The sequence below is a fragment of the Coregonus lavaretus genome (assembly GCF_964263955.1).
Source record: "Coregonus lavaretus genome assembly, chromosome: 27".
Taxonomy (NCBI): domain Eukaryota; kingdom Metazoa; phylum Chordata; class Actinopteri; order Salmoniformes; family Salmonidae; genus Coregonus; species Coregonus lavaretus.
Genome location: NC_140014.1, coordinates 19,331,265 through 19,352,644, shown reverse-complemented (window position 1 = coordinate 19,352,644; position 21,380 = coordinate 19,331,265). Strand labels below are relative to the sequence as shown.

Here is a 21,380-nt window from a genome sequence, read left to right as displayed (position 1 = left end):
AACCAGATGAGAAGTTGTATTAATCCTCTCTGATATGCAGTTATCTCATTAGCTCTGAGTGAGTGAGTGAGCACAGCCTGCCAGCATGGCTAATGGACTGAGAGTGAGTGGAATGTGCTGTGTTGGGCAGATAGTCTATCCTTAGGGAGATATGGGACCTCAGATATTCAGTATAGTAATTCCTCATTTTATACGTGGTTGCTCTGTCTGTACTCTAGAGTTCGTTTTTTGTGCTTGCAGGGTACTATTCCACAACAAACAGGAAGTTTGGGAGGAAATTGAAGCAAAGATCAATGCTGAAAACGACATCCCTGTCCTGAAAGGCTCAAACAAGGTTGGTATTTCTCCAGACTTATCTGACCAGGTTTGTAGTTATTTCCGATGATTTGCTGTATTGTTTATTTCCCTCGGCAGTGTAACATGCCTATCTGTATTTCAGGAAATCACATCTATTCTCAAAGAGCTCAGAAGAGTTCAGAGACAACTTGAAGGTAAGTGCACCTCACAAATATTGAGTAAAACCTCCATGTAAACAAGCATCACTTAAAAGCTTTTTTTTTTTTTTTGTCATTTGCTTTTCTCCCTCAGCATTTCAGATGTGTTGATTATGCCAAATTGTTCTGTCCCCTTCCCAGTCATCAACACAATCATTGAACCCAGTGGGAACCTTGAGCCAGCCAAAACCTCCACTACTAGTGCCCCCTCCTCAGCCGGGGTAAGGCCATCCAGGGCCCCTTCGAGAGACTGGAGATCCTTAGAATCCCAGCGGGGTGGTGGTGGGGACTCCTCTTCCAGCTCCAGGCCCAGTGAGAATGTCAGGAGATCAGCCATGGCCTCTGAGGCAGAGAGCTATGTGGTCTGAGGTTCTGGAACACAGTGCCTCTTCACTGCTGCGCCACAATCCCAGGTGTTGAGAGAGTGGATTTGAGAGGGGGAAATGGGCACTGCTAGAGAACTGTGGCCCCACCGCACGAAGACACTACTGCACTGTGTGTGCATTACTAGAGAACTGAAATGCGTATTGAACTGCCATGGTGTGAGAAGGGGATTGTACAAGACACACTAAAGCCATGCATTGGTTAGTTCAGCTGAGGGAAAACCCCTTTAAGACAAGGCCATTATTGTGCCATATACCTCAGTTGATCTCACTTTCACAAAAGAATACTTGATTACTTGCATTTTATTGACCTGTTTCTGTGATTTAATTAATTGGGAAAATGTTGCTGCAATGAACTTAGAGCACAGTATATTTAAAATCAGCTTGAGTATGTTTTATTTAAGGAAGTATCTCTTACTAATGTAATTAAATACGATGAAAATCAAAGTATATTTTGACATTGATTGATGAAATGTATGAATAAGTAGAGAAAATATATATTTGTAAAGGAGTTCTCCAGGATCCCTTGATAAACCAGTGACTGGGTTTATCCAAGACTTCCCCACTGTATTTTCTCTCATTCTATTGACCACTTTTTCTCTCTATGGACCAGACTTGAAGAATGTATATCAAGTATTTAATTGTAATGATTTATATAGTATTAAAGAGTTTATAAGTTGGCACTTGGACACTTGCTTTTGAGCTAAGAAAATAATGTTATTTGTCTGGTCTCTTAAAAGAGACCGAGGTGAAATGTAAGAATGGCTCTAGGAGTCACTTTCACAAGGTATCTCACGTTGCCAGTAGTAACATGATCAGATGTGTTTTGTGCCTTTTTATTCTTTAGTCAAAGGTAGGAATTAGGCCTGCCTTCTCATGTCTGACACTAGATATTTCCTTGTTCTCAGAACTGAACTTCTGTGTGAAAAGTACTGTATGTGTGGAAAGTACTGTATGATTGGGTGGGCAGGGCAGGGCGGCTAAGTGCTGCGGTAGAACATCTAGGTTGAATCACCTGGCAACAGCCAACTGTCTGGAGTGAGTAGCTGCATAGCTCAGCCCAGAGATTTTAAGCTTTAAAACAGAATAAAACACAGGACTCATTCAGGACTTATACCAGCTGGCGCCATTTGGAATGTGTTTGTTAGTATTGCAGATAGGTTTAATTGTCAACCTGTCAGTTGATTGCACAGCTGTCAATACTGTGGTCAGCAATTTCGCAGTGCTATCTTTCTGTTCCCTTCTTGATTCCCCTTTCTCGGTTTAAATCGTGATCCGTGGCTTCAATTTTGCTAAAGTATGTGTATGTCCTTTCAAACGATATAAACTAGTGACCCGCAGTGTTTGTCATCACCCTGATGAAGACCACTTGGCTGTCCAACCGTTGGTTATAAAATGATTGCATCGGAGCGCCTAGAGTGTGTTGCTCTCCTTTTCTTTTTATAGTAAAAGTTAACACTTTACTGACTCAAATGCCCTCTGATAGTTTCAGCTTCGCTTTCTGGAGATATTTCCTCCTGTTTTATTGCTGTACACTCCTTCGTTCCATCAATAAGCACGCCACACTACATTAACTCCTGTGCTGTTGATGCCAGTTTATTAGGCCTATTAAGTGCAGTGTCAAAAGCAAGATGCACATGCTGTTTGTTTTGTTATGATTTAATCATAGTTGTGAGTGACAATGAGCAGAAATGGTGTGCAATTATAAATGAAAAAACATTTATTGTTATATATGTACACATCTAAGAGTTTTCTCTAGAGATGACCTCCATCTAGTATTTTGCACTATTGTAGTACCATCAGGACCCTTCAACCTTATATGCTGAGAAGCTACACTTTAACCCCCCTTTTTAGTAATGGGGTTGCGTTCATTCTTTTAAAGATTGTATAAATTCTATCCAGTCCAGAATGAGAGGAGGCTGAAAATGCTATGAAATGAAGGGACTGCAGTCCACCACAAGTGCTTTCCTCTTTTCTAACCAGTTTGTGTAGCTGTACATGAAGTAGTAACCGCAATTTCCCTCAGTGCCACAAAGCCTTTTGGGATATATGGTTTCATACCACAAAGTACAGTACTTGTTTACACCCGTGAGCTCAGTTAAATCTGTCTCTTTGAGCTTTTGATTGCTATGGCTCGAATTGCTTCTAGCTATTCTGCTTTGTGCTATCCCTTGTAGTTCTTAATCAAAAGCTCCAGTCAAATGAGAAATATCTTGGTGTAAGTCATGAGTCCCATTTTGTTAACCCTGTTCATATCAATTCAAAGTCATCATCATGGTTTGGTTGTTTGGCTCTTGCACCCTAAACAGAAAAGTTCCACTTCCTTCAGCATTTTATATTGATGTTTTCCAGAATTAATCTATTGGAAAAGTTCAATCATTTTGTGCATAATTTAGAAAATGGGATTCAATTTTTTGTAATAAACTGATTTGTAATCAATTATGTTGTGTACTGTCATTATTTTTTATTCCAAAGCCACTTGTTTGATATAGGCCTAATATTGTAGAACTCAACACATTTACATGTTTTACGAGTAATTGTATTTATATGTCCTGATCTGTCAGAGAAATGAAAGAAGAAACAGGAACCATGTCTATTACTGTGTACAGTTAATGTCATACTTCTTAGTTTCATATCAGTTTCTGTGGACTGTGGAGGAAGAACAAATCCCTTCTAGTAAACACCTGCTTTACTCTGTGTAAGTAGTTTTTGCATGTTAAATGCTGTTTAAATGTATGTTTAAAATGATATTTATGATCAATAACATTTTAGGTCTAGATTTCAACAGGATGTTAGGAACATCAGTGCCAGAGATGTCCTCTCCTTACAAGACTTTACATGATAGCTATGTTCCCAACCGAAGTGTAAGAATTGCTTGTCAAGCATTTTGTCAAACTTTTCAGTAGAAGCTCATCTGAAGTATGTTCTAACTTCTGTTTACATTTATATTGAAATATATTTATTCTGTCCTCATTTTTCATAAACATCACACTTGGTTGTGTCTGTGTTCTCAGAGCTCAAAACAGCTTGTGTCTATAGCTGTGGTAGTGGGATGTTTGACTGCTTTGGGTGCACTGCTCTCCTTTTCTATATTGGACAAGTGCACAGAAGAAGAGCATTTCCAAAATGACAAGCTCTTCCAAGAAACAAGAACTGATCAAAATAACATTTCTGATGAGCAAAGCCGGTGAGCTTCATGTACCCATATACGTTTAGCTTTAACACAATTGACAATGTAAAACAGTCAAAGTTTTGTCAAGGGAAGTGGTGCTTCGTTTCCAGTTTGTAATCATCCCCAAAGACTAGTAATTAAGAGGTCCTGTTGTGAATTCCTCAGAATTATCCTTGTGGAGAGCATTCCCCTGTATATGAAATATGACGACAATGCAACCTTTGGGACCCCAGTGGACAAGGCCTGGAGAGATCTCCTGTCCATGGCAACCAACCAAGTCGATGTGGCTTCCTTCTACTGGACTCTTACCGGTGATGACATCAATATGAACTCTTCCACTGACTTACCTGTGAGTTCTAAAAAAGCCATTGCAGGAAAATTTATCCCTGTGAATTTGCCTGCACTTTATCTACTGTCATCATCAACAGGGAAAGGACATACTGGAGCAGCTTGGAGCTTTGCCTTCCAGAAACGTATCAGTGAGGGTTGTGACGAGTATTCCCTCTATGCTGACAAACTCCACAGATCTACAGGTTCTGAGACAGAAAGGTCTGAAAACACCCCTTAAATCAGTGTTTCCCAACCCTGGTCCTCCAGTACCCCCAACAGTACACATTTTTATTGTAACTCTGGACAAGCACACCTGATTCAACTTGTCAACTAATCATTAAGCCCTCAATGAGTTGAATGAGGTGTGTTTGTCCAGAGCTACAATGACAATGTGTACTGTTGGGGGTACCAGAGGACCAGGGTTGGGTAACACTACCTTGAATGACAATCAGGTTACTTTGTATATTATCCTACTGTATTTTAATCTTTAAATGTAATTTAATTGGTTTTCTGTAGGAGTCCAAGTAAGAAAGGTGCACTTTGGGCGTTTGACTGGGGGTGTACTCCACAGCAAGTTCTGGATTGTTGATCGTAGACACATATTCCTAGGAAGTGCCAACATGGATTGGAGGGCTCTTACACAGGTAAAGGTCTAGTGATGATATAATACACTTACCATTGAATAATCTCACTCGCTTTGCTCCTACATGAGTCATGACAGGTAACAATGCACGATCATCTTAGGTTAAGGAACTGGGAGTGGTGATCTACAACTGCTCCAGTCTGGCTGAAGACCTCCATAAGATCTTTGAGTCCTACTGGGTGATGGGTCATCACAACAGCTCCATCCCAGACCCTTGGCCCTCCAAATATGACACTGCCATCAACAAAGAGCATCCCTTGCTGCTGAAGACTGATAATGTTTCAAGCAAAATCTACATTACAGTAAGTCCCTTCTGTTTCACTTCCCCATTCTGTGCTTTCAGAGGGCCTGGACCATAAAACCAGTCGCATCTGAATAAACCCTGAGAGAATTAAAGAGCGTGTCCATTGTCCAACACATAACAGGTTGAATGGAGATTTCTATCTCATCACAGTTCTACTCATCACAGCCCTCTCTTTCTTCCCATGCCATGTCTGTCCTCTGTCTCTCCCAGGGTTCTCCTCCCTCTTTCTGCCCGACCTCTCGGACTCAGGATCTGAATGCCATCCTCTCAGTGATCTCAGGGGCGCAGCACTTCATTGATGTGGCAGTCATGGAGTATTTTCCCACAACACGCTTCATACACCCTCAAAGGTGAACCTACTGTCCTACCAGGCTCATAGCCTTTTTCAATACGCCCTTGAGTTTTACTTACAACTCTACCTTCTTGTTTTGTTAGATTCATTTAATCTACCTCTAATATATCCTTTAGGTACTGGCCGGCCATTGATGATGCATTAAAGAGGGCTGCTTTTGAGCGGAATGTTAAGGTCCGTCTGCTGGTCAGCTGTGGACGTGATTCTGATCCAGCCATGCTGCCTTTCCTTCAGTCTCTAGCCTCCCTGAATTACCCTGCCCAGAACATCAGCATTCAAGTGGTAGGAAGACACATATAGCCTACTGGTATTATTATTCAACCATGTGGTTGTCTTCCTTTCTGTACTGTAATGCCAGATGGTCCCCTTTTTCAGAAACTGTCCATTGTGCCAGTAGGGAACCAGTCGGAGATTCCCCACTCCAGAGTAAACCATAATAAATACATGGTGACTGATAAAGTAGCATATATTGGTAAGTGTTAGACAGCTGTATCAACATGGCCTACAGTAGACTTTTCAGAAAATAGTTTAATATGATGCTACTTTATTGTGAACAGACACAGTTGTATATATGAAGGCATTATAGGTAATGAACAACCTGAATTCCCAATCCTTCTGCCCCTCAGGGACGTCTAACTGGTCAGCTGACTACTTCAACACCACAGCTGGAGTGGGGCTGGTGGTTTCCCAACACACACCAAACTGGCCCTGGGGGACCCAGGCTCTGCAAGGGCAGCTCAGAGCAGTGTTTGACAGGGACTGGCACTCTCAGTTTACTGTATGTTTTGCTAACTTGGGCCATCACCTTGACTGTGCACTCTCAAAAGGATAGGCGCTCTGACTACCATCCATACACTTAGCTATAACAATGTTTACTTTAGACAAGTATGGCTTAGGGAAATAACAGTAAGCCTGTTGGACTGCTTTTTCTAGCCTTGGGTTGTTTCTATAAGGGACGTTGCAACTGAACACACCATTTGCATCATCATTTGTTTGTTAGCTACTTGTTACCTTTTCTTCCTATTGAACATTTACTTTAGGAATGTTTCATATTTCACTGTATTACCTTTCTCAAGCCGACAAATGCCGTTTCGTGATGTACTTGATTGCTCATTATTTTTGCTACAAAATGATTTATTATACAAGTTAATTAATTTGAAATAAAGGCAGCAAAAGGCTGAGCTCTGTCTAGTTTATTCAATTGTTTGTGTTTTATTTTCTCTACAGTAGATGGCAGTAATGTAAATTGTTCAGCGTGTACTTTGTAGCTAAGTTGAAAGGTCACGGGGCGGAGTTTCATGTTGTAGTACGTGTGCTTCTGACGGGCTAGCCAGCTAGCTGAAGTTACAGAATTGCAGTGGAAATCATGGTACTACTTGAAAACGACTCGGTAAGATAGAAAACCCTATCGACTAATTTACTACATCTTAGCTAGATACTGTCATTATTAGAAGACTAGTTTAATTTGATAGCTATTGTGCATTGGCATGGTGGAAAATAAATCAAGTCTGCCTGCTAGCTAGCTAACGTTAGCTTGCCCTACCGCCCATAGCTAGCATTTGCTAACTATTAGTTTGGATGCTTCTGTGGTCAGCTTTATAGAATAATAAATACTGTCCAGCGACATGTGGACACATTTCTAGTTAGAAGTAGCTAGCAAGATAGTTAGGTCGTGTATATAAATATGAACTACACACACACACGGTATGATATATCCTCGATCTAGGTAGCTAACGTTAGCTCATTAGCCATTTGGTTAGTATTAACGTAACGTTACTAGCTACCGCAACAGTTGATATCACTGTTAACGTTAACAAACCCACATTACATCCGATTATTTTCCTCTAGTTTTTGACGGAGCTGACACGGCTGTTCCAGAAATGCAGGACCTCAGGCAGTGTTGCCATCACGTTAAAGAAATGTAAGTTCTCACATCTTGTCATCTGTGACTTATTGGATGGCGGAGTCTCTCCTTCAGTTCTTCCAGGATATGTTAATATTAGGCCTATCTCCTCTTTTGCGATCAACCTAAGAGGTTTACATTTACAGTGAGTAATTCTTTTTAAAAAAGATTTTATTTGAAATGTTTTTTATTTTTATTTTTTTATACAACAAACATACATAGACAAAAACAATAAACTACTTAAGCAGCAATATGTAACTTTTTGGGCGAACCAACCAAATTCACATAGAAATGTGAGATATAGATCTGTCATTCTAATTGAAAGCAAATCTCTAAGAAGCGGTAGATCTGTTATACAGTGGGGAGAACAAGTATTTGATACACTAACGATTTTGCAGATTTTCCTACTTACAAAGCATGTAGAGGTCTGTAATTGTTATCATAGGTACACTTCAACTGTGAGAGACAGAATCTAAAACAAAAATCCAGAAAATCACATTGTATGATTTTTAAGTAATTAATTTGCGTTTTATTGCATGACATAAGTATTTGATCACCTACCAACCAGTAAGAATTCCGGCTCTCACAGACCTGTTCGTTTTTCTTTTAGAAGCCCTCCTGTTCTCCACTCATTACCTGTATTAACTGCACCTGTTTGAACTCGTTACCTATGTAAAAGACACCTGTCCACACACTCAATCAGACTCCAACCTCTCCACAATGGCCAAGACCAGAGAGCTGTGTAAGGACATCAGGGATAACGTTGTAGACCTGCACAAGGCTGGGATGGGCTACAAGACAATAGGCAAGCAGCTTGGTGAGAAGGCAACAACTGTTGGCGCAATTATTAGAAAATGGATGACGGTCAATCACCCTCGGTCTGGGGCTCCATGCAAGATGTCACCTCGTGGGGCATCAATGATCATGAGGAAGGTGAGGGATCAGCCCAGAACTACACGGCAGGACCTGGTCAATGACCTGAAGAGAGCTGGGACCACAGTCTCAAAGAAAACCATTAGTAACACACTACGCCGTCATGGATTAAAATCCTGCAGCGCTTGCAAGGTCCCCCTGCTCAAGCCAGCGCATGTTCAGGCCCGTCTGAAGTTTGCCAATGACCATCTGGATGATCCAGAGGAGGAATGGGAGAAGGTCATGTGGTCTGATGAGACAAAAATATAGCTTTTTGGTCTAAACTCCACTCGCCGTGTTTGGAGGAAGAAGAAGGATGAGTACAACCCCAAGAACACCATCCCAACCGTGAAGCATGGAGGTGGAAACATCATTCTTTGGGGCTTTTCTGCAAAGGGGACAGGACGACTGCACCGTATTGAGGGGAGGATGGATGGGGCCATGTATCGCGAGATCTTGGCCAACAACCTCCTTCCCTCAGTAAGAGCATTGAAGATGGGTCGTGGCTGGGTATCCAGCATGACAACGACCCAAAACACACAGCCAGGGCAACTAAGGAGTGGCTCCGTAAGAAGCATCTCAAGGTCCTGGAGTGGCCTAGCCAGTCTCCAGACCTGAACCCAATAGAAAATCTTTGGAGGGAGCTGAAAGTCCGTATTGCCCAGCGACAGCCCCGAAACCTGAAGGATCTGGAGAAGATCTGTATGGAGGAGTGGGCCAAAATCCCTGCTGCAGTGTGTGCAAACCTGGTCAAGACCTACAGGAAATGTATGATATCTGTAATTGCAAACAAAGGTTTCTGTACCAAATATTAAGTTCTGCTTTTCTGATGTATCAAATACTTATGTCATGCAATAAAATGCTAATTAATTACTTAAAAATCATACAATGTGATTTTCTGGATTTTTGTTTTAGACCTCTACATGCTTTGTAAGTAGGAAAACCTGCAAAATCAGCAGTGTATCAAATACTTGTTCTCCCCACTGTATGTGCGCTATTTCTATGCTTCCTGTTATTAAGTTACATTTTTGCCTCTTACTTTTGGTTTTGTACACCAGCTTAAAATATCAGAAAATACAATATTTTTGGTTATGGAAAATATATTTCAGAGCGGTTTAGACAGTACAATGATTCTCTACACTATACTTGCTTATTTTGTCACAAACTAAAATTAGGCAAACTATGCGAATTTTAGCAACCATGAAATGGTGGAGCGATTCTGCATAGTGCATATTTAACATACATACCTTTTTTAGGGCTGACACCAATTAGTCGACTGGTCTATTGTTTGGTCGATAGGCTGTTGGTCGACAAATATTTTTTTTTAGTCGAGCAGTAGCAAAATATATTTTTATTGCACACGAGACGCCTGTCTCAGTGAACTAATCCATTACAGAGGCGGGGTGGATGGCACAGTCCAAGAAGGTCAGTGTGGCTAAAATGCACAATGCACGTCTCTCTCCTGAATGCGCTCTCTACTGCCAATTTGTGCACATTCATTGTTTCATAACTTCATTGTGTGAATGTTTTGCCTTGATTGTAAGTGTCTATCAATTCCCCATTACATATATTTATGTAATTCCCTTACTCTTATCCAGAGCGACTTACAAATTGGTGCATTCACCTTATGATAGCCAGTGGGACACCCACTTTACAATTCATTTCTGTATATTTTTCAATTTTTTTAATTTTTAGAGTATATTTGTAATTTTCATTTGTTTTATATATATATATATAGCTGTTTTTTTCTTTTCTTTTTTGTGGGGGGGGGGGGGGGGGGGTAGAAGGATGACTTTTATACTATCCCAGGTATTCCTTAAAGAGGTAGGGTTTCAAGTGTCTCCGGAAGGTGGTCAGTGACTCCGCTGTCCTGGCGTCGTGAGGGAGCTTGTTCCACCATTGGGGTGCCAGAGCAGCGAACAGTTTTGACTGGGCTGAGTGGGAACTGTGCTTCCGCAGAGGTAGGGGGCCAGCAAGCCAGAGGTGGAAGAATGCAATGCCCTCGTTTGGGTGTAGGGACTGATCAGAGCCTGAAGGTAAGAAGGTGCCGTTGCCCTCACAGCTCCGTAGGCAAGCACCATGGTCTTGTAGCAGATGCGAGCTTCAACTGGAAGCCAGTGGAGTGTGCGGAGGAGAGGGTGACGTGAGAGAACTTGGGAAGGTTGAACACCAGACGGGCTGCAGCATTCTGGATGAGTTGTAGGGGTTTAATGGCACAGGCAGTGAGCCCAGCCAACAGCGAGTTGCAGTAATCCAGACGGGAGATGACAAATGCCTGGATTAGAACCTGTGCCGCTTCCTGTGTAAGGTAGGGTCGTACTCTGCGAATGTTGTAGAGCATGAACCTACAGGATCGGGTCACCGCTTTGATGTTAGCGGAGAACGACAGGGTGTTGTCCAGGATCACGCCAAGGTTCTTTGCACTCTGGGAGGAAGACACAATGGAGTTGTCAACCGTGATGGCGAGATCATGGAGCGGGAAGTCCTTCCCCGGGAGGAAGAGCAGCTCCGTCTTGCCGAGGTTCAGCTTGAGGTGGTGATCCAACATCCACACTGATATGTCTGCCAGAGATGCGTTTCGCCACCTGGTTATCAGAAGAGGGAAAGGAGAAGATTAATTGTGTGTCGTCTGCGTAGCAATGATAGGAGAGACCATGTGAGGATGTGACTTGGTGTATAGAGAGAATAGGAGAGGACCTAGAACTGAGCCCTGGGGAACACCAGTGGTGAGAGCACGTGGTCCGGAGACAGATTCTCGCCATGCCACCTGGTAGGAGCGACCTGTCAGGTAGGACGCAATCCAAGAGTGAGCCGCGCCGAAGATGCCCAACTCGGAGAGGGTGGAGAGGAGGATCTGATGGTTCACAGTATCAAAGGCAGCAGATAGGTCTAGAAGGATGAGCGCAGCGGAGAGAGAGTTAGCTTTAGCAGTGCAGAGAGCCTCCGTGACACAGAGAAGAGCAGTCTCAGTTGAATGACCAGTCTTGAAACCTGACTGGTTTGGATCAAAAAGGTCATTCTGAGAGAGATAGCAGGAGAGTTGGCTATAGACGGCACGCTCAAGAGTTTTGGAGAGAAAAGAAAGAAGGGATACTGGTCTGTAGTTGTTGACATCGGAGGGATCGAGTGTAGGTTTTTTGAGGAGGGGTGCAACTCTCACTTTCTTGAAGATGGAAGGGACATAGCCAGTGGACAAGGATGAGTTGATGAGCGAGGTGAGGTAAGGGAGAAGGTCTCCGGAAATGGTCTGGAGAAGAGAGGGGATAGGGTCAAGCGGGCAGGTTGTTGGGTGGCCGGCCGTCACAAGTCGCAAGATTTCATCTGGAGAGAGAGGGGAGAAAGAAGTCAAAGCATAGGGTAGGGCAGTGTGAGCAGGACCAGCGCTGTCATTTGACTTAATAAATGAGGATCGGATGTCGTCAACCTTCTTTTCAAAATGGTTGACAAAGTCATCCACAGAGAGGGAGGAGGGAGGGGGAGGAGGATTCAGCAGGGAGGAGAAGGTGGCAAAGAGCTTCCTAGGGTTAGAGGTAGAGGCTTGAAGGTTAGAGTGGTAGAAAGTGGCTATAGCAGCAGAAATGGAGGAAGATAATTTAGAGAGGAGGGAGTGGAAAGATGACAGGTCCGCAGGGAGTCTAGTTTTCATCCATTTCCGCTCAGCTGCCCGGAGCCCTGTTCTGTGAGCTCGCAATGAGTCGTCAAGCCACGGAGCAGGAGGGAAGGACCGAGCCGGCCGGGAGGATAGGGGACATAGAGAGTCAAAGGATGCAGAAAGGGAGGAGAGGAGGGTTGAGGAGGCAGAATCAGGAGGTTGGAGGGAGAAGGATTTAGCAGAGGGAAGAGATGATAGGATGGAAGAGGAGAGAGTAGCGGGAGAGAGAGCGTAGGTTGCGACGGCACATTACCATCTGAGTAGGGGCAGAGTGAGTAGTGTTGGAGGAGAGCGAGAGAGAAAAGGATACGAAGTACTGGTCGGTCACTGGGAGGGGGGTTGCAGTGAGGTTAGTAGAAGAACAGCATCTAGTAAAGATGAGGTCAAGCGTATTGCCTGCCTTGTGAGTAGGGGGGGACGGTGTGAGGGTGAGGTCAAAAGAGGAGAGGAGTGGAAAGAAGGAGGCAGAGAGAAATGAGTCAAAGGCAGACGTAGGGAGGTTAAAGTCACCCAGAACTGTGAGGGGTGAGCCATCCTCTGGAAAGGAACTTGTCAAGCTCATTGATGAACTCTCCAAGGGAACCTGGACAGTGATAAATGACAAGGATGTTAAGCTTGAATGGGCTAGTGACTGTGACAGCATGGAATTCAAATGAGGAGATAGACAGATGGGTCAGGGGGAAAAGAGAGAATGTCCACTTGGGAGAGATGAGGATTCCTGTGCCACCGCCACGCTGACCAGATGCTCTCTGGGTATGCGAGAACACATGATCAGACGAGGAAAGAGCAGTAGGAGTAGCAGTGTTTTCTGTAGTAATCCATGTTTCCGTCAGTGCCAAGAAGTCGAGAGACTGAAGGGTGGCATAGGCTGAGATTAACTCTGCCTTGTTGGCCGCAGAACGGCAGTTCCAGAGGCTACTGGAGAACTGGAACTCCACATGGGTCGTGCGCGCAGGGACCACCAGATTAGAGTGGCAGCAGCCACGCCGTGTGAAGCGATTGTATGGCCTGTGCGGAGAGGAGAGAACAGGGATAGACAGACACATAGTTGACAGGCTACAGAAAAGGCTACAATAATGCAAAGGAGATCGGAATGAAATTAACTAAGCATCTGGGAAAGCGAGAGAGCGGGGCCTCCCTCACGTTTCACTGAAACACTCAAATATAACTCTCCCAACTTCCACTTTAGATTAATAGTTAGTGTCTGGTCTATTAGCGATGTTACCAAACAGACTAGTATATATATAGTATATATATCACCAGTAGTAGCCTACATTTACTGTTAATTCCTATCATTTCTAATCTACTATTTTTGTTTGGTTATGGTAATTTCTGTTAATGCATTCAATATATTATTATTCCAGTCTTTTACTGTTATCATTGTCAGAGTGGACACGTTTGCAGAGCGCACAGCCTATGCTACACTTGTGAGAAACAAGTTTTGGTTTATTTCATTCCATTTACAAGTTTTGTAAATTTAGTCATTCTTTGTTTGGAGCGCTACTGTCAATGTTGAGTAAGGACTCTCACTGATTACGCATAGAAGTAGGCCTATAGGCTACCTGGCCTGCGTGCAAATGTAGTATTATAAATGTGCCCGTTTTTGGATCTGATAGTATTTCTGATTGGCTTAACGCACCACCACTAATGAGCTGTTGAGTTTCTCAAAGTAAAGTTTTCTTCACCTCAAACAGCAAGCAAACAGTCAGTTTGTTACATCCATTGAGAATGACAATAGTTCCTCAATGTATTTGAAAATCTTTCCTGAGCTCACTGGCACGGGAAACTCTTGAGGGCCCAGAATATTTTATAAGTTGCAAGTTTGCTAGCGCGAGCTTCGGGCTGGACCCAAGTTGATAGTTGATACAATGTTTCAAGCTCGTTGCAGACAGGCCATGCGTAGCCAATGTGATTTATAGGATATTTATTTTTATCAGCATATTTTCTACCTACAGGCTGCAATGTTTTCATTTGTTGGCTTTATGTAGGCTATTTTAACATAGTTGGCAATGGCAATAGAAGTTACTTTTTTGGTTTGTATCATTTTTATTTAGATTTGGATAGAATTTTGATTAACCACAAGACAATGATTTTGAGATACGAAGACGCTATTATAAATTAAATGAAACTATTCCATGAAAATGTGCATAAGAAAACCATAACTGGCACGTAGATCGGTAGAAATTGTAAGATAAATTGGCATTCCACATGAAAGGTTGCAGACTCCTCGTGTAGCGTATTACCGGCAACTTCAGGTGAGTAATGGCAGAATCTGCGAAAGCCAGTAGTACCGGGAGGAAAATAGTCGGGGTCAGGTTAAGGTTTTTCTCTTCTGGTTCTTCTGGTTCTCTGGCTCCCCCTTGAGTCATTTGTGTGTTATGTCATCAAACTGCATCAGACAAGCAAATATTTGATTTTATTCAAACACACAGGGTGTATCTATAAATGGAAAAATACGTTTTAAAATTTCTACCAAGACGACTTTCGGTCAAACAAGACTTTCTTTAGTCGGGGACAGCCATAATACCTTTCCACAAAGATGAAGGACATCACACTTGCTCAGACTCAAATGTTCCCACCGTATCCACACCCAATGTTATTTCTAATACCTGTAAGACTACCCCATATGACTTCAAATTGTGTTATGTTGTTTCTGTTTGTTGCCAGATTTTGTTCAATATTTAAATAATAAAGCATTTGTTTCTTACATTCTCTTAACAGTGGAGTATCATTTGACTTCCAGTATTTAAGTAATTGCTTCTTCAATATAAGTGACAAAAACAATATTTTCCAAACCATTGGGTATCTCACCGTACTCCCATATGCCATGTCTTGAAATATGCAGATAGACGGATTAAAAGTACATTTACATTGTAAAACTTCTGACAGCCATCTTTCTAATTCTGCCCATAACTTTTGGACTTCATAACACTCCCAGAATGCATGAATTATTGAGTCATTGTTAGTATTACACTTACGACATCACTCTGCCGTTGTGCAGTAGAAATTTAGAATTTGGTCTCTTGTATAATACATTCTATACATTAGTTTATGCTAGATTAGGCGTACAATTTTGTGAACTGTAATTCCGTTCGTTATGTTCCAACACTCCCTACATCTTGTGCCAAATTTTGTGATATAAAACTTTTGGTCCTCTGTAGCTCAATTGGTAGAGCATGGCGCTTGTAACGCCAGGGTAGTGGGTTCGATCCCTGGGACCACCCATACGTAAAAATGTATGCACACATGACTGTAAGTCGCTTTGGATAAAAGCGTCTGCTAAATGGCTTATTATTATTATTATTATTATTATTATTATTATTATTTGAAAATGTCTACATTGGTCAGTCCAAAATTGCTTTTTAATTCTGTCATGGAAATAATTGTCTTTCCTATTACCACGTCATTTACGGTTTCTATGCCTTTAGTTTTCCATGTGGACCAATTTATCAGTGAATTCTGAAAAGCTATCCAAGGATTGTTCCATAGGGGTGTGTTTTTAGGGAGTAATATTGGTTCTTTCTACAATCTGTTTCATTTTCTTCCATGTGATGGTGTTCTTAACTAAGAAGTTAATGTTCTTAGCTCCATCCTTTAAAAACAAACACGTGAAAAGATTCTGGGGATGAGCATGGGTATCTTCAATATGTTCCTCTTTAGTGCATTTACATTTACATTTTTAACAATATGTCGCAAGTAAAAGCCTTGGGTGGCGAGTTGATACAATTCTGAATCTGGAAGGTTAAAACGTCCCTCAGTTTTATTTGAGTATATGAAGTCTGTTATGGGCTCCCGAGTGGCGCAGCGGTCTAAGGCACTGCATCTCAGTGCTTGAGGCGTCACTACAGACCCCCTGGTTCGATTCCAGGCTGTATCACAACCGGCCGTGATTGGGAGTCCCATAGGGCGGCACACAATTGGCCCAGCGTCGTCCGGGTTTGGCCGGTGTAAATAAGAATTTGTTCTTAACTGACTTGCCTAGTTAAATAAAGGTAAAATAAAGTTATGGCCGAGTATACTTTTTTAAAAGAATGTCTTCGGTGGGGTAATTCGTATTACTGAAAGTAAATATTAAAACTTTGGGAGCCATGCCATTCTAAAGAGGTTTATTCTACCTGTAAGATTTATGGGGAGGTTATTCAATTTAATTAGATCTGCTTTCATGTTGTTGAGTAATGAGAAAGTTATATTTATATATTTGTTTGTCACTTATTAAGCATCCTAAGTATTAGATTATTTTTTGTGGTCCACTTAAAGGATTGCTGATACGGGGGTCTTCAACTGGTTTATCACAAGCTACCAGTAGCTTGCCAAACAATTCTGAAAGTACATGCAATTTTCACTTGTTCCACAGCAAACTGTCATAAACAAACCTCACAAGTATCAGACACCGCAAGCTCCCAGCTACGATCTAATAAACGCAACATTGAGATTATCCCACCCCTGTTTAGCCACTATTGGCTTAAAAACCCAAACCTAACACAATATCTTCCTATTCATTTCCATCAATATTGCCCCTCTGTCTGTGTGGTGTGTGCGTTTGTTTATCACCCTGTGTGTAGCCAGTTGGCGTGATAACCATCTTGTGGGTTGGCAGAAGTACTTTCCTCAAACATCTCAGTTAAATGTTAACTGCAAAGTAGGCTTACCTGGCAGAAGTATATAATTTGTATCTATTATTTGTTATTTGCAAACTTTGCCCTGAAATGAGCAGCAGCAGTACAGAACCATCGCTAGACCGGCACAGACCACACATTCCTCACTCGCTAGACCGGCACAGACCACACATTCCTCACTCGCTAGATGCGCAATTAAAGGGGAATTACACTCAACTCTAAATTTGTTGTGATCTCAAATCTAAATGTGATTTAGGCATTGACATGGACTCAAAACATCCTATTTCGTTGTTTCTCTATGAACAATTATAATTTTAAGAGTGAAACTCAAATCTAAAACCAGGATAAATAAAACGGAACATAATTTGTGAAAATAAAAAGCATAATTTGGTGGGAAAATAACATTTTATAGGGCCCCCCTTAGTTGTTTAGTAACCATTATTTTACCAGGTATATTGACAGAACATAGTGTACAAGAGAAAGTAGTGCACTAAGGACCTGGGGAAGAGTTGCAGAAGAGAAAATAACAATGTGCCTATTTGAAAGCTAGTAGCTCGTGACTTTTCATTTTTTTACAGTAGCTCTCATGCTAGAAAAGGTTGGAGACTCCTGCTGTAGATCATGAGTTATTATTTTCCCTATTGCCATTATTTCAGTTTATCCACATTCATTTTATATCGTGAGATTCTCAAGTGTTCCGGAAATATTTGTAATAATGGGGGCATTGAGTTTTCAATATTAGTCAGGTACAGTGCATTCGGAAATTATTCAGACCCCTTGGCTTTTTCCACATTTTGTTATGTTACAGCCTTATTCTAAAATGGATTAAATTATTTTTTTCCCCCTCATCAATCTACACACAATACTCAATAATGACAAAGCAAAAACTGTTTTTAAACATTTTAGCAAATTTATTAAACATACAAAAATGAAATATCACATTTACATAAGTATTCAGACCCTTTACTCAGTACTTTGTTGAAGCACCTTTGGCAGTGATTACAGCCTCAAGTCTTCTTGGGTATATGACGCTACAAGCTTGGCACACCTGTATTTGGGGGGTTTCTCCCATTCTTCTCTGCAGATCCTCTCAAGCTCTGTCAGGTTGGATGGGGAGCGTCGCTGCACAGCAATTTCCAGGTATCTCCAGAGATGGTCGATCGGGTTCAAGTCCAAGCTCTGGCTGGGCCACTCAAGGACATTCAGAGACTTGTCCTGAAGCCACTCCTGCCTTGTCTTGGCTGTGTGGTTAGGGTCGTTGTCCTGTTGGAAGGTGAAGCTTTGCTCCAGTCAATCTTGGTTTCATCAGACCAGAGAATCTTGTTTTTCATGGTCAGTCTTTTAGGTGGCTTTTGGCAAACTCCAAGCTGGCTGTCATGTGCCTTTTACTGAGGGGTGGCTTCCGTCTGGCAACTATACCATAAAGGCCTGATTGGTGGAGTGCTGCAGAGATGGTTGTCCTTCTGGAAGGTTCTCCCATCTCCACAGAGGAGCTCTGTCAGAGTGACAATCGGGTTCTTGGTCACCTCCCTGACCAAGGCCCTTCTCCGCCGATTGCTCAGTTTGGCCAGGCGGCCAGCTCTAGGAAGGGGCTTGGTGGTTCCAAACTTCTTCCATTTAAGAATGAAGGAGGCCACTATGTTCTTGGGGACCTTCAATGATGCAGACATTTTTTGGTACCCTTTCCCAGATCTGTGTCTCAACACAATCTGGTCTCGGAGCTCTACAGACAAGTTCTTCGACCTCATGGCTTGGTTTTTGCTCTGACATGCACTGTCAACTGTGGGACCTTATATAGACAGGTGTGTGCCTTTCCAAATCCTATTCAATCAATTGAATTTAGCACAGGTGGACTCCAATCATGTGGTAGAAACATCTCAAGGATGATCAATGGAAACAGGATGCACCTGAGCTCAATTACGAGTCTCATACAAAAGGGTCTGAATACTTATGTAAATAAGGTATTTCAGTTTTTTTTTGTTGAATACATTCGCAAAAAATTCTAAACCTGTTTTTGCTTTGTCATTATGGGGTATGCACTGTATTTTTGCTTTAAGATATTTATATTAAATGTATTATTTTACCTGGGTAGTTGAATGCTTCCAACATTTTAAATAGAAATGGCCACTGAATACGATCAAAATACTTTTTGGCATCAACAGCCATTATTGATAAATCTTGTTTTTTTGCGTATTGTATTATACTGAAATGTTTTATTGTATTTGTTTTAAGTGTCTATTTTTAATAAATGCTGTTTGATTAATATGTATCAAGTCTGGTAATACTTTTGCCATTCTGTTGCCTATGAGTTTTATTATTTTATTGTCGCAATTTATTAAATATACGGGTCTGTAATCTGTTGGGGACTCCAGAATTTCCTGGTTTGAATATAACTGAAATAACTGTTTGATACATGGAACTCGGAAGAACTGAATTGAGTGACATGCGAGTTATTTAAGTAAATAGGGGTGCTACAAAATATAAAATAATTTGGGAAAGCGGTCACTCCCTGGTGCTTTTCTCCGCTTGAATGTTTTAATTGTCTAATATTTATTTTTGGGTGATTTAAAAAAAATATTTATCTGCTGGTTGTTGCTTCGGGGTTATTGAGTCTAAGGCTGTAGGATCAGTCCAACTACAGTGAGTAATCCTGATGACCTGTAGTTTGTTGTCACAAACCTTACAGATGATGGGAGAACCAAACCAGTCCCCAGGAAAGGCCACCCAGAGAGTTATGAACCAGCAGACAACAAGTGTCTACTCAGAGCGTCAGATGGCAAGAAGAAAATCAGCACAGTTGTAAGTCTACAGCATCATGTGGCAATGAAGTGATTTGATGATGGTTTGGTTGATTAGAATAAAATATTTGTATTTAATAGTCAGGAAATTAGTCCATACATCTCTACTTAGTATTTAGCCAGACTAGATTCTGACTATGCTTGCTTACAGCTGCACTGGGGTTGGACAGACTTCCTGTTTAGATTAAGACACTGCGCGAGATACACAGAGAAGATTGGATGACTGCTCGTTTTTCTGGAAACTGCCCTTTTCGTCCTCATGCTAGGTAGCATAAGCCACAACAGCCATTTTGAAATGGCAGTTTCAGCCAATCAGTTCCTTTTGTTGTTCAAAGCGACGTGCCATTCCATAATGGCTGCTGTGGCCACTGCTAGCTAGCATGAGGACAAAAACAGCAGTTTACTTAAAAATGTAAAAATTCTGAGTGCAACGCAATTTCTCATCCCTGGGTTGAGGTACGTTTTCCGAGCCATATCTCGCGCCGGCTCTGCTGTGTCTTAATCTAAACAGGAAGCCTATCCGCCCCAGTGCAGCTGTAAGCAAGCGTAGGGTCGGAATCTATTCTGGCTACTTAGTGATCAGATGTTGAAATAAATCCATATGATTTGCTATACCTTGCAGACAGTAGTGCTAATCAAGATTTTCCTTTTATCTCCAGGTTAGCACCAAAGAAGTAATCAAGTTCCAGATGGTAGGTACTCTGACATTGTTTTTTTTATTTTTTAACAAATGCATCACTGGAGCAGTGAATGCACATTGTCTTGTTTGACTAGATCTATGTAATGCTAAAAAGGATTTAGCAAATCATTTAAACATCTCTTTTCAACTTGCCAGGCATACTCTAACCTCCTGAGAGCACACATGGACGGCCTTAAGAAGAAAGACAAGAAAAGCAAAAGCAAGAAAACCAAAGCCACCCAATGAGCAACAGACTCTTTCATAGTATACTGGGGGAACCCAGACTGGCATGTACCACCTCCAAGGTGCTCCAACTATCAACTCTACCCCCATCCTTCCTGCTCCAAGCTGCTGGCTGAGGCCCATCATCTTCCACCTGGGGACTGCTTTGACATCATGCCATTGTTTACACAGCAATGTCTCATCCCTGGCCAGTGAATGGCATGGGTCTATAGGGAGGAAGGGAAAGCTGAGGAGTTTAACACTCAGAGAGGATACTACAAGTGAGCTGCCTTTTAGATCAACCCCCCCCCCCCCCACACACACACATCCCACACCCCCATATCAACATATCTGGTCTGGATCCAAGTTACACAGAGAGCTGCATTGTTTATGTAGTCACGGAAAGGATGGAGCCTGTTAACTACTAGTCCTTGTCCCTATTTATGTTTGAGTTAACCCTCAGTTCAGTTCGCATGCATCCATTTGATTACATTTCCACTGGACCTTGTCTTAACCATTTATGGATAGATGATGAACTGTATAACAATACTATGAGTGAAGCTGCCACATACATTTGTTAGGGTTGGGGCTGAATGTTTTTATTTGGCCATTCGTAAACGGAAAGTGAAATACAGAATAAAAAATAATTATTGTTTACTTAAGAAGAAATGATTAAATGGGTGAGTTCCTTATTGGTCCAATTTGTTTGTCGTCACTCATGTGTCCACTTAATGAAGGTGGTCAATTCATAGTTGTAAGCTAAGCTGTAAAGAGAGGATCCAAAAGTTAGCTGACATATCGTAAGTCCTCTATTGTACTTGGAAATGTTTACTGTTTTGTGTTGTATTATCAATTCAAATGTAGAAAAGCTTCAGCCTCTTAATTTGTAGGATGTATGTGCCATATGATAGAAGATTGAG

The 21,380-nt window shown here is 41.8% G+C and overlaps 3 protein-coding genes across 4 annotated transcripts in view; all 3 read left to right on the top strand.

Annotated features, from left to right (window-relative positions):
• LOC311102618 (centrosomal protein of 170 kDa protein B-like) overlaps positions 1-3,157 on the top strand; it is a 52,428-nt gene extending 49,271 nt beyond the window's left edge. The window contains exons 16-19 of the mRNA XM_084143984.1: positions 77-114; positions 241-334; positions 440-491; positions 636-3,157. Coding sequence (XP_084000110.1) covers positions 77-114; positions 241-334; positions 440-491; positions 636-862 — 411 coding nt within the window. The 3' untranslated portion in view covers positions 863-3,157. The remainder of the gene's footprint in view (positions 1-76; positions 115-240; positions 335-439; positions 492-635) is intronic.
• Positions 3,158-3,520: 363 nt separating this feature from the next.
• LOC311102554 (5'-3' exonuclease PLD4-like) lies at positions 3,521-6,873 on the top strand. 2 transcript variants are annotated; one of them, XM_084143930.1, is made up of 11 exons: positions 3,521-3,575; positions 3,650-3,741; positions 3,892-4,064; positions 4,215-4,398; positions 4,478-4,598; positions 4,896-5,023; positions 5,124-5,324; positions 5,537-5,676; positions 5,795-5,960; positions 6,054-6,150; positions 6,305-6,873. In XM_084143930.1, the coding sequence occupies exons 2-11, from the start codon at positions 3,667-3,669 to the stop codon at positions 6,508-6,510; spliced, it is 1,491 nt and encodes a 496-aa protein (XP_084000056.1). In that variant the 5' UTR covers positions 3,521-3,575; positions 3,650-3,666; the 3' UTR covers positions 6,511-6,873. The 2 variants fall into 2 exon arrangements, with proteins under 2 accessions (XP_084000056.1, XP_084000055.1); XM_084143929.1 differs by lacking the exon at positions 3,521-3,575 and having other exon boundaries at positions 3,610-3,741.
• Positions 6,874-6,968: 95 nt separating this feature from the next.
• Positions 6,969-21,161, top strand: LOC311102536 (signal recognition particle 14 kDa protein-like). Its single transcript, XM_084143907.1, has 5 exons — positions 6,969-7,068; positions 7,527-7,599; positions 19,448-19,560; positions 20,219-20,251; positions 20,395-21,161. Exons 1-5 carry the CDS (start codon positions 7,045-7,047, stop codon positions 20,482-20,484), a joined length of 333 nt encoding a protein of 110 aa, XP_084000033.1. The 5' UTR covers positions 6,969-7,044; the 3' UTR covers positions 20,485-21,161.
• Positions 21,162-21,380: the final 219 nt, after the last annotated feature.

Coding starts and splice junctions, on each gene's coding strand:
- LOC311102554 (XM_084143929.1), top strand. CDS start 3,613: ATGTTTAAAATGATATTTATGATCAATAACATTTTAGGTCTAGATTTC. Junction 4,399..4,477: donor ACTCTTCCACTGACTTACCT/GTGAGTTCTAAA, acceptor CATCATCAACAG/GGAAAGGACATACTGGAGCA. Junction 5,677..5,794: donor CGCTTCATACACCCTCAAAG/GTGAACCTACTG, acceptor TATATCCTTTAG/GTACTGGCCGGCCATTGATG.
- LOC311102536 (XM_084143907.1), top strand. CDS start 7,045: ATGGTACTACTTGAAAACGACTCG. Junction 7,069..7,526: donor TACTACTTGAAAACGACTCG/GTAAGATAGAAA, acceptor ATTTTCCTCTAG/TTTTTGACGGAGCTGACACG. Junction 20,252..20,394: donor AAGTAATCAAGTTCCAGATG/GTAGGTACTCTG, acceptor TCAACTTGCCAG/GCATACTCTAACCTCCTGAG.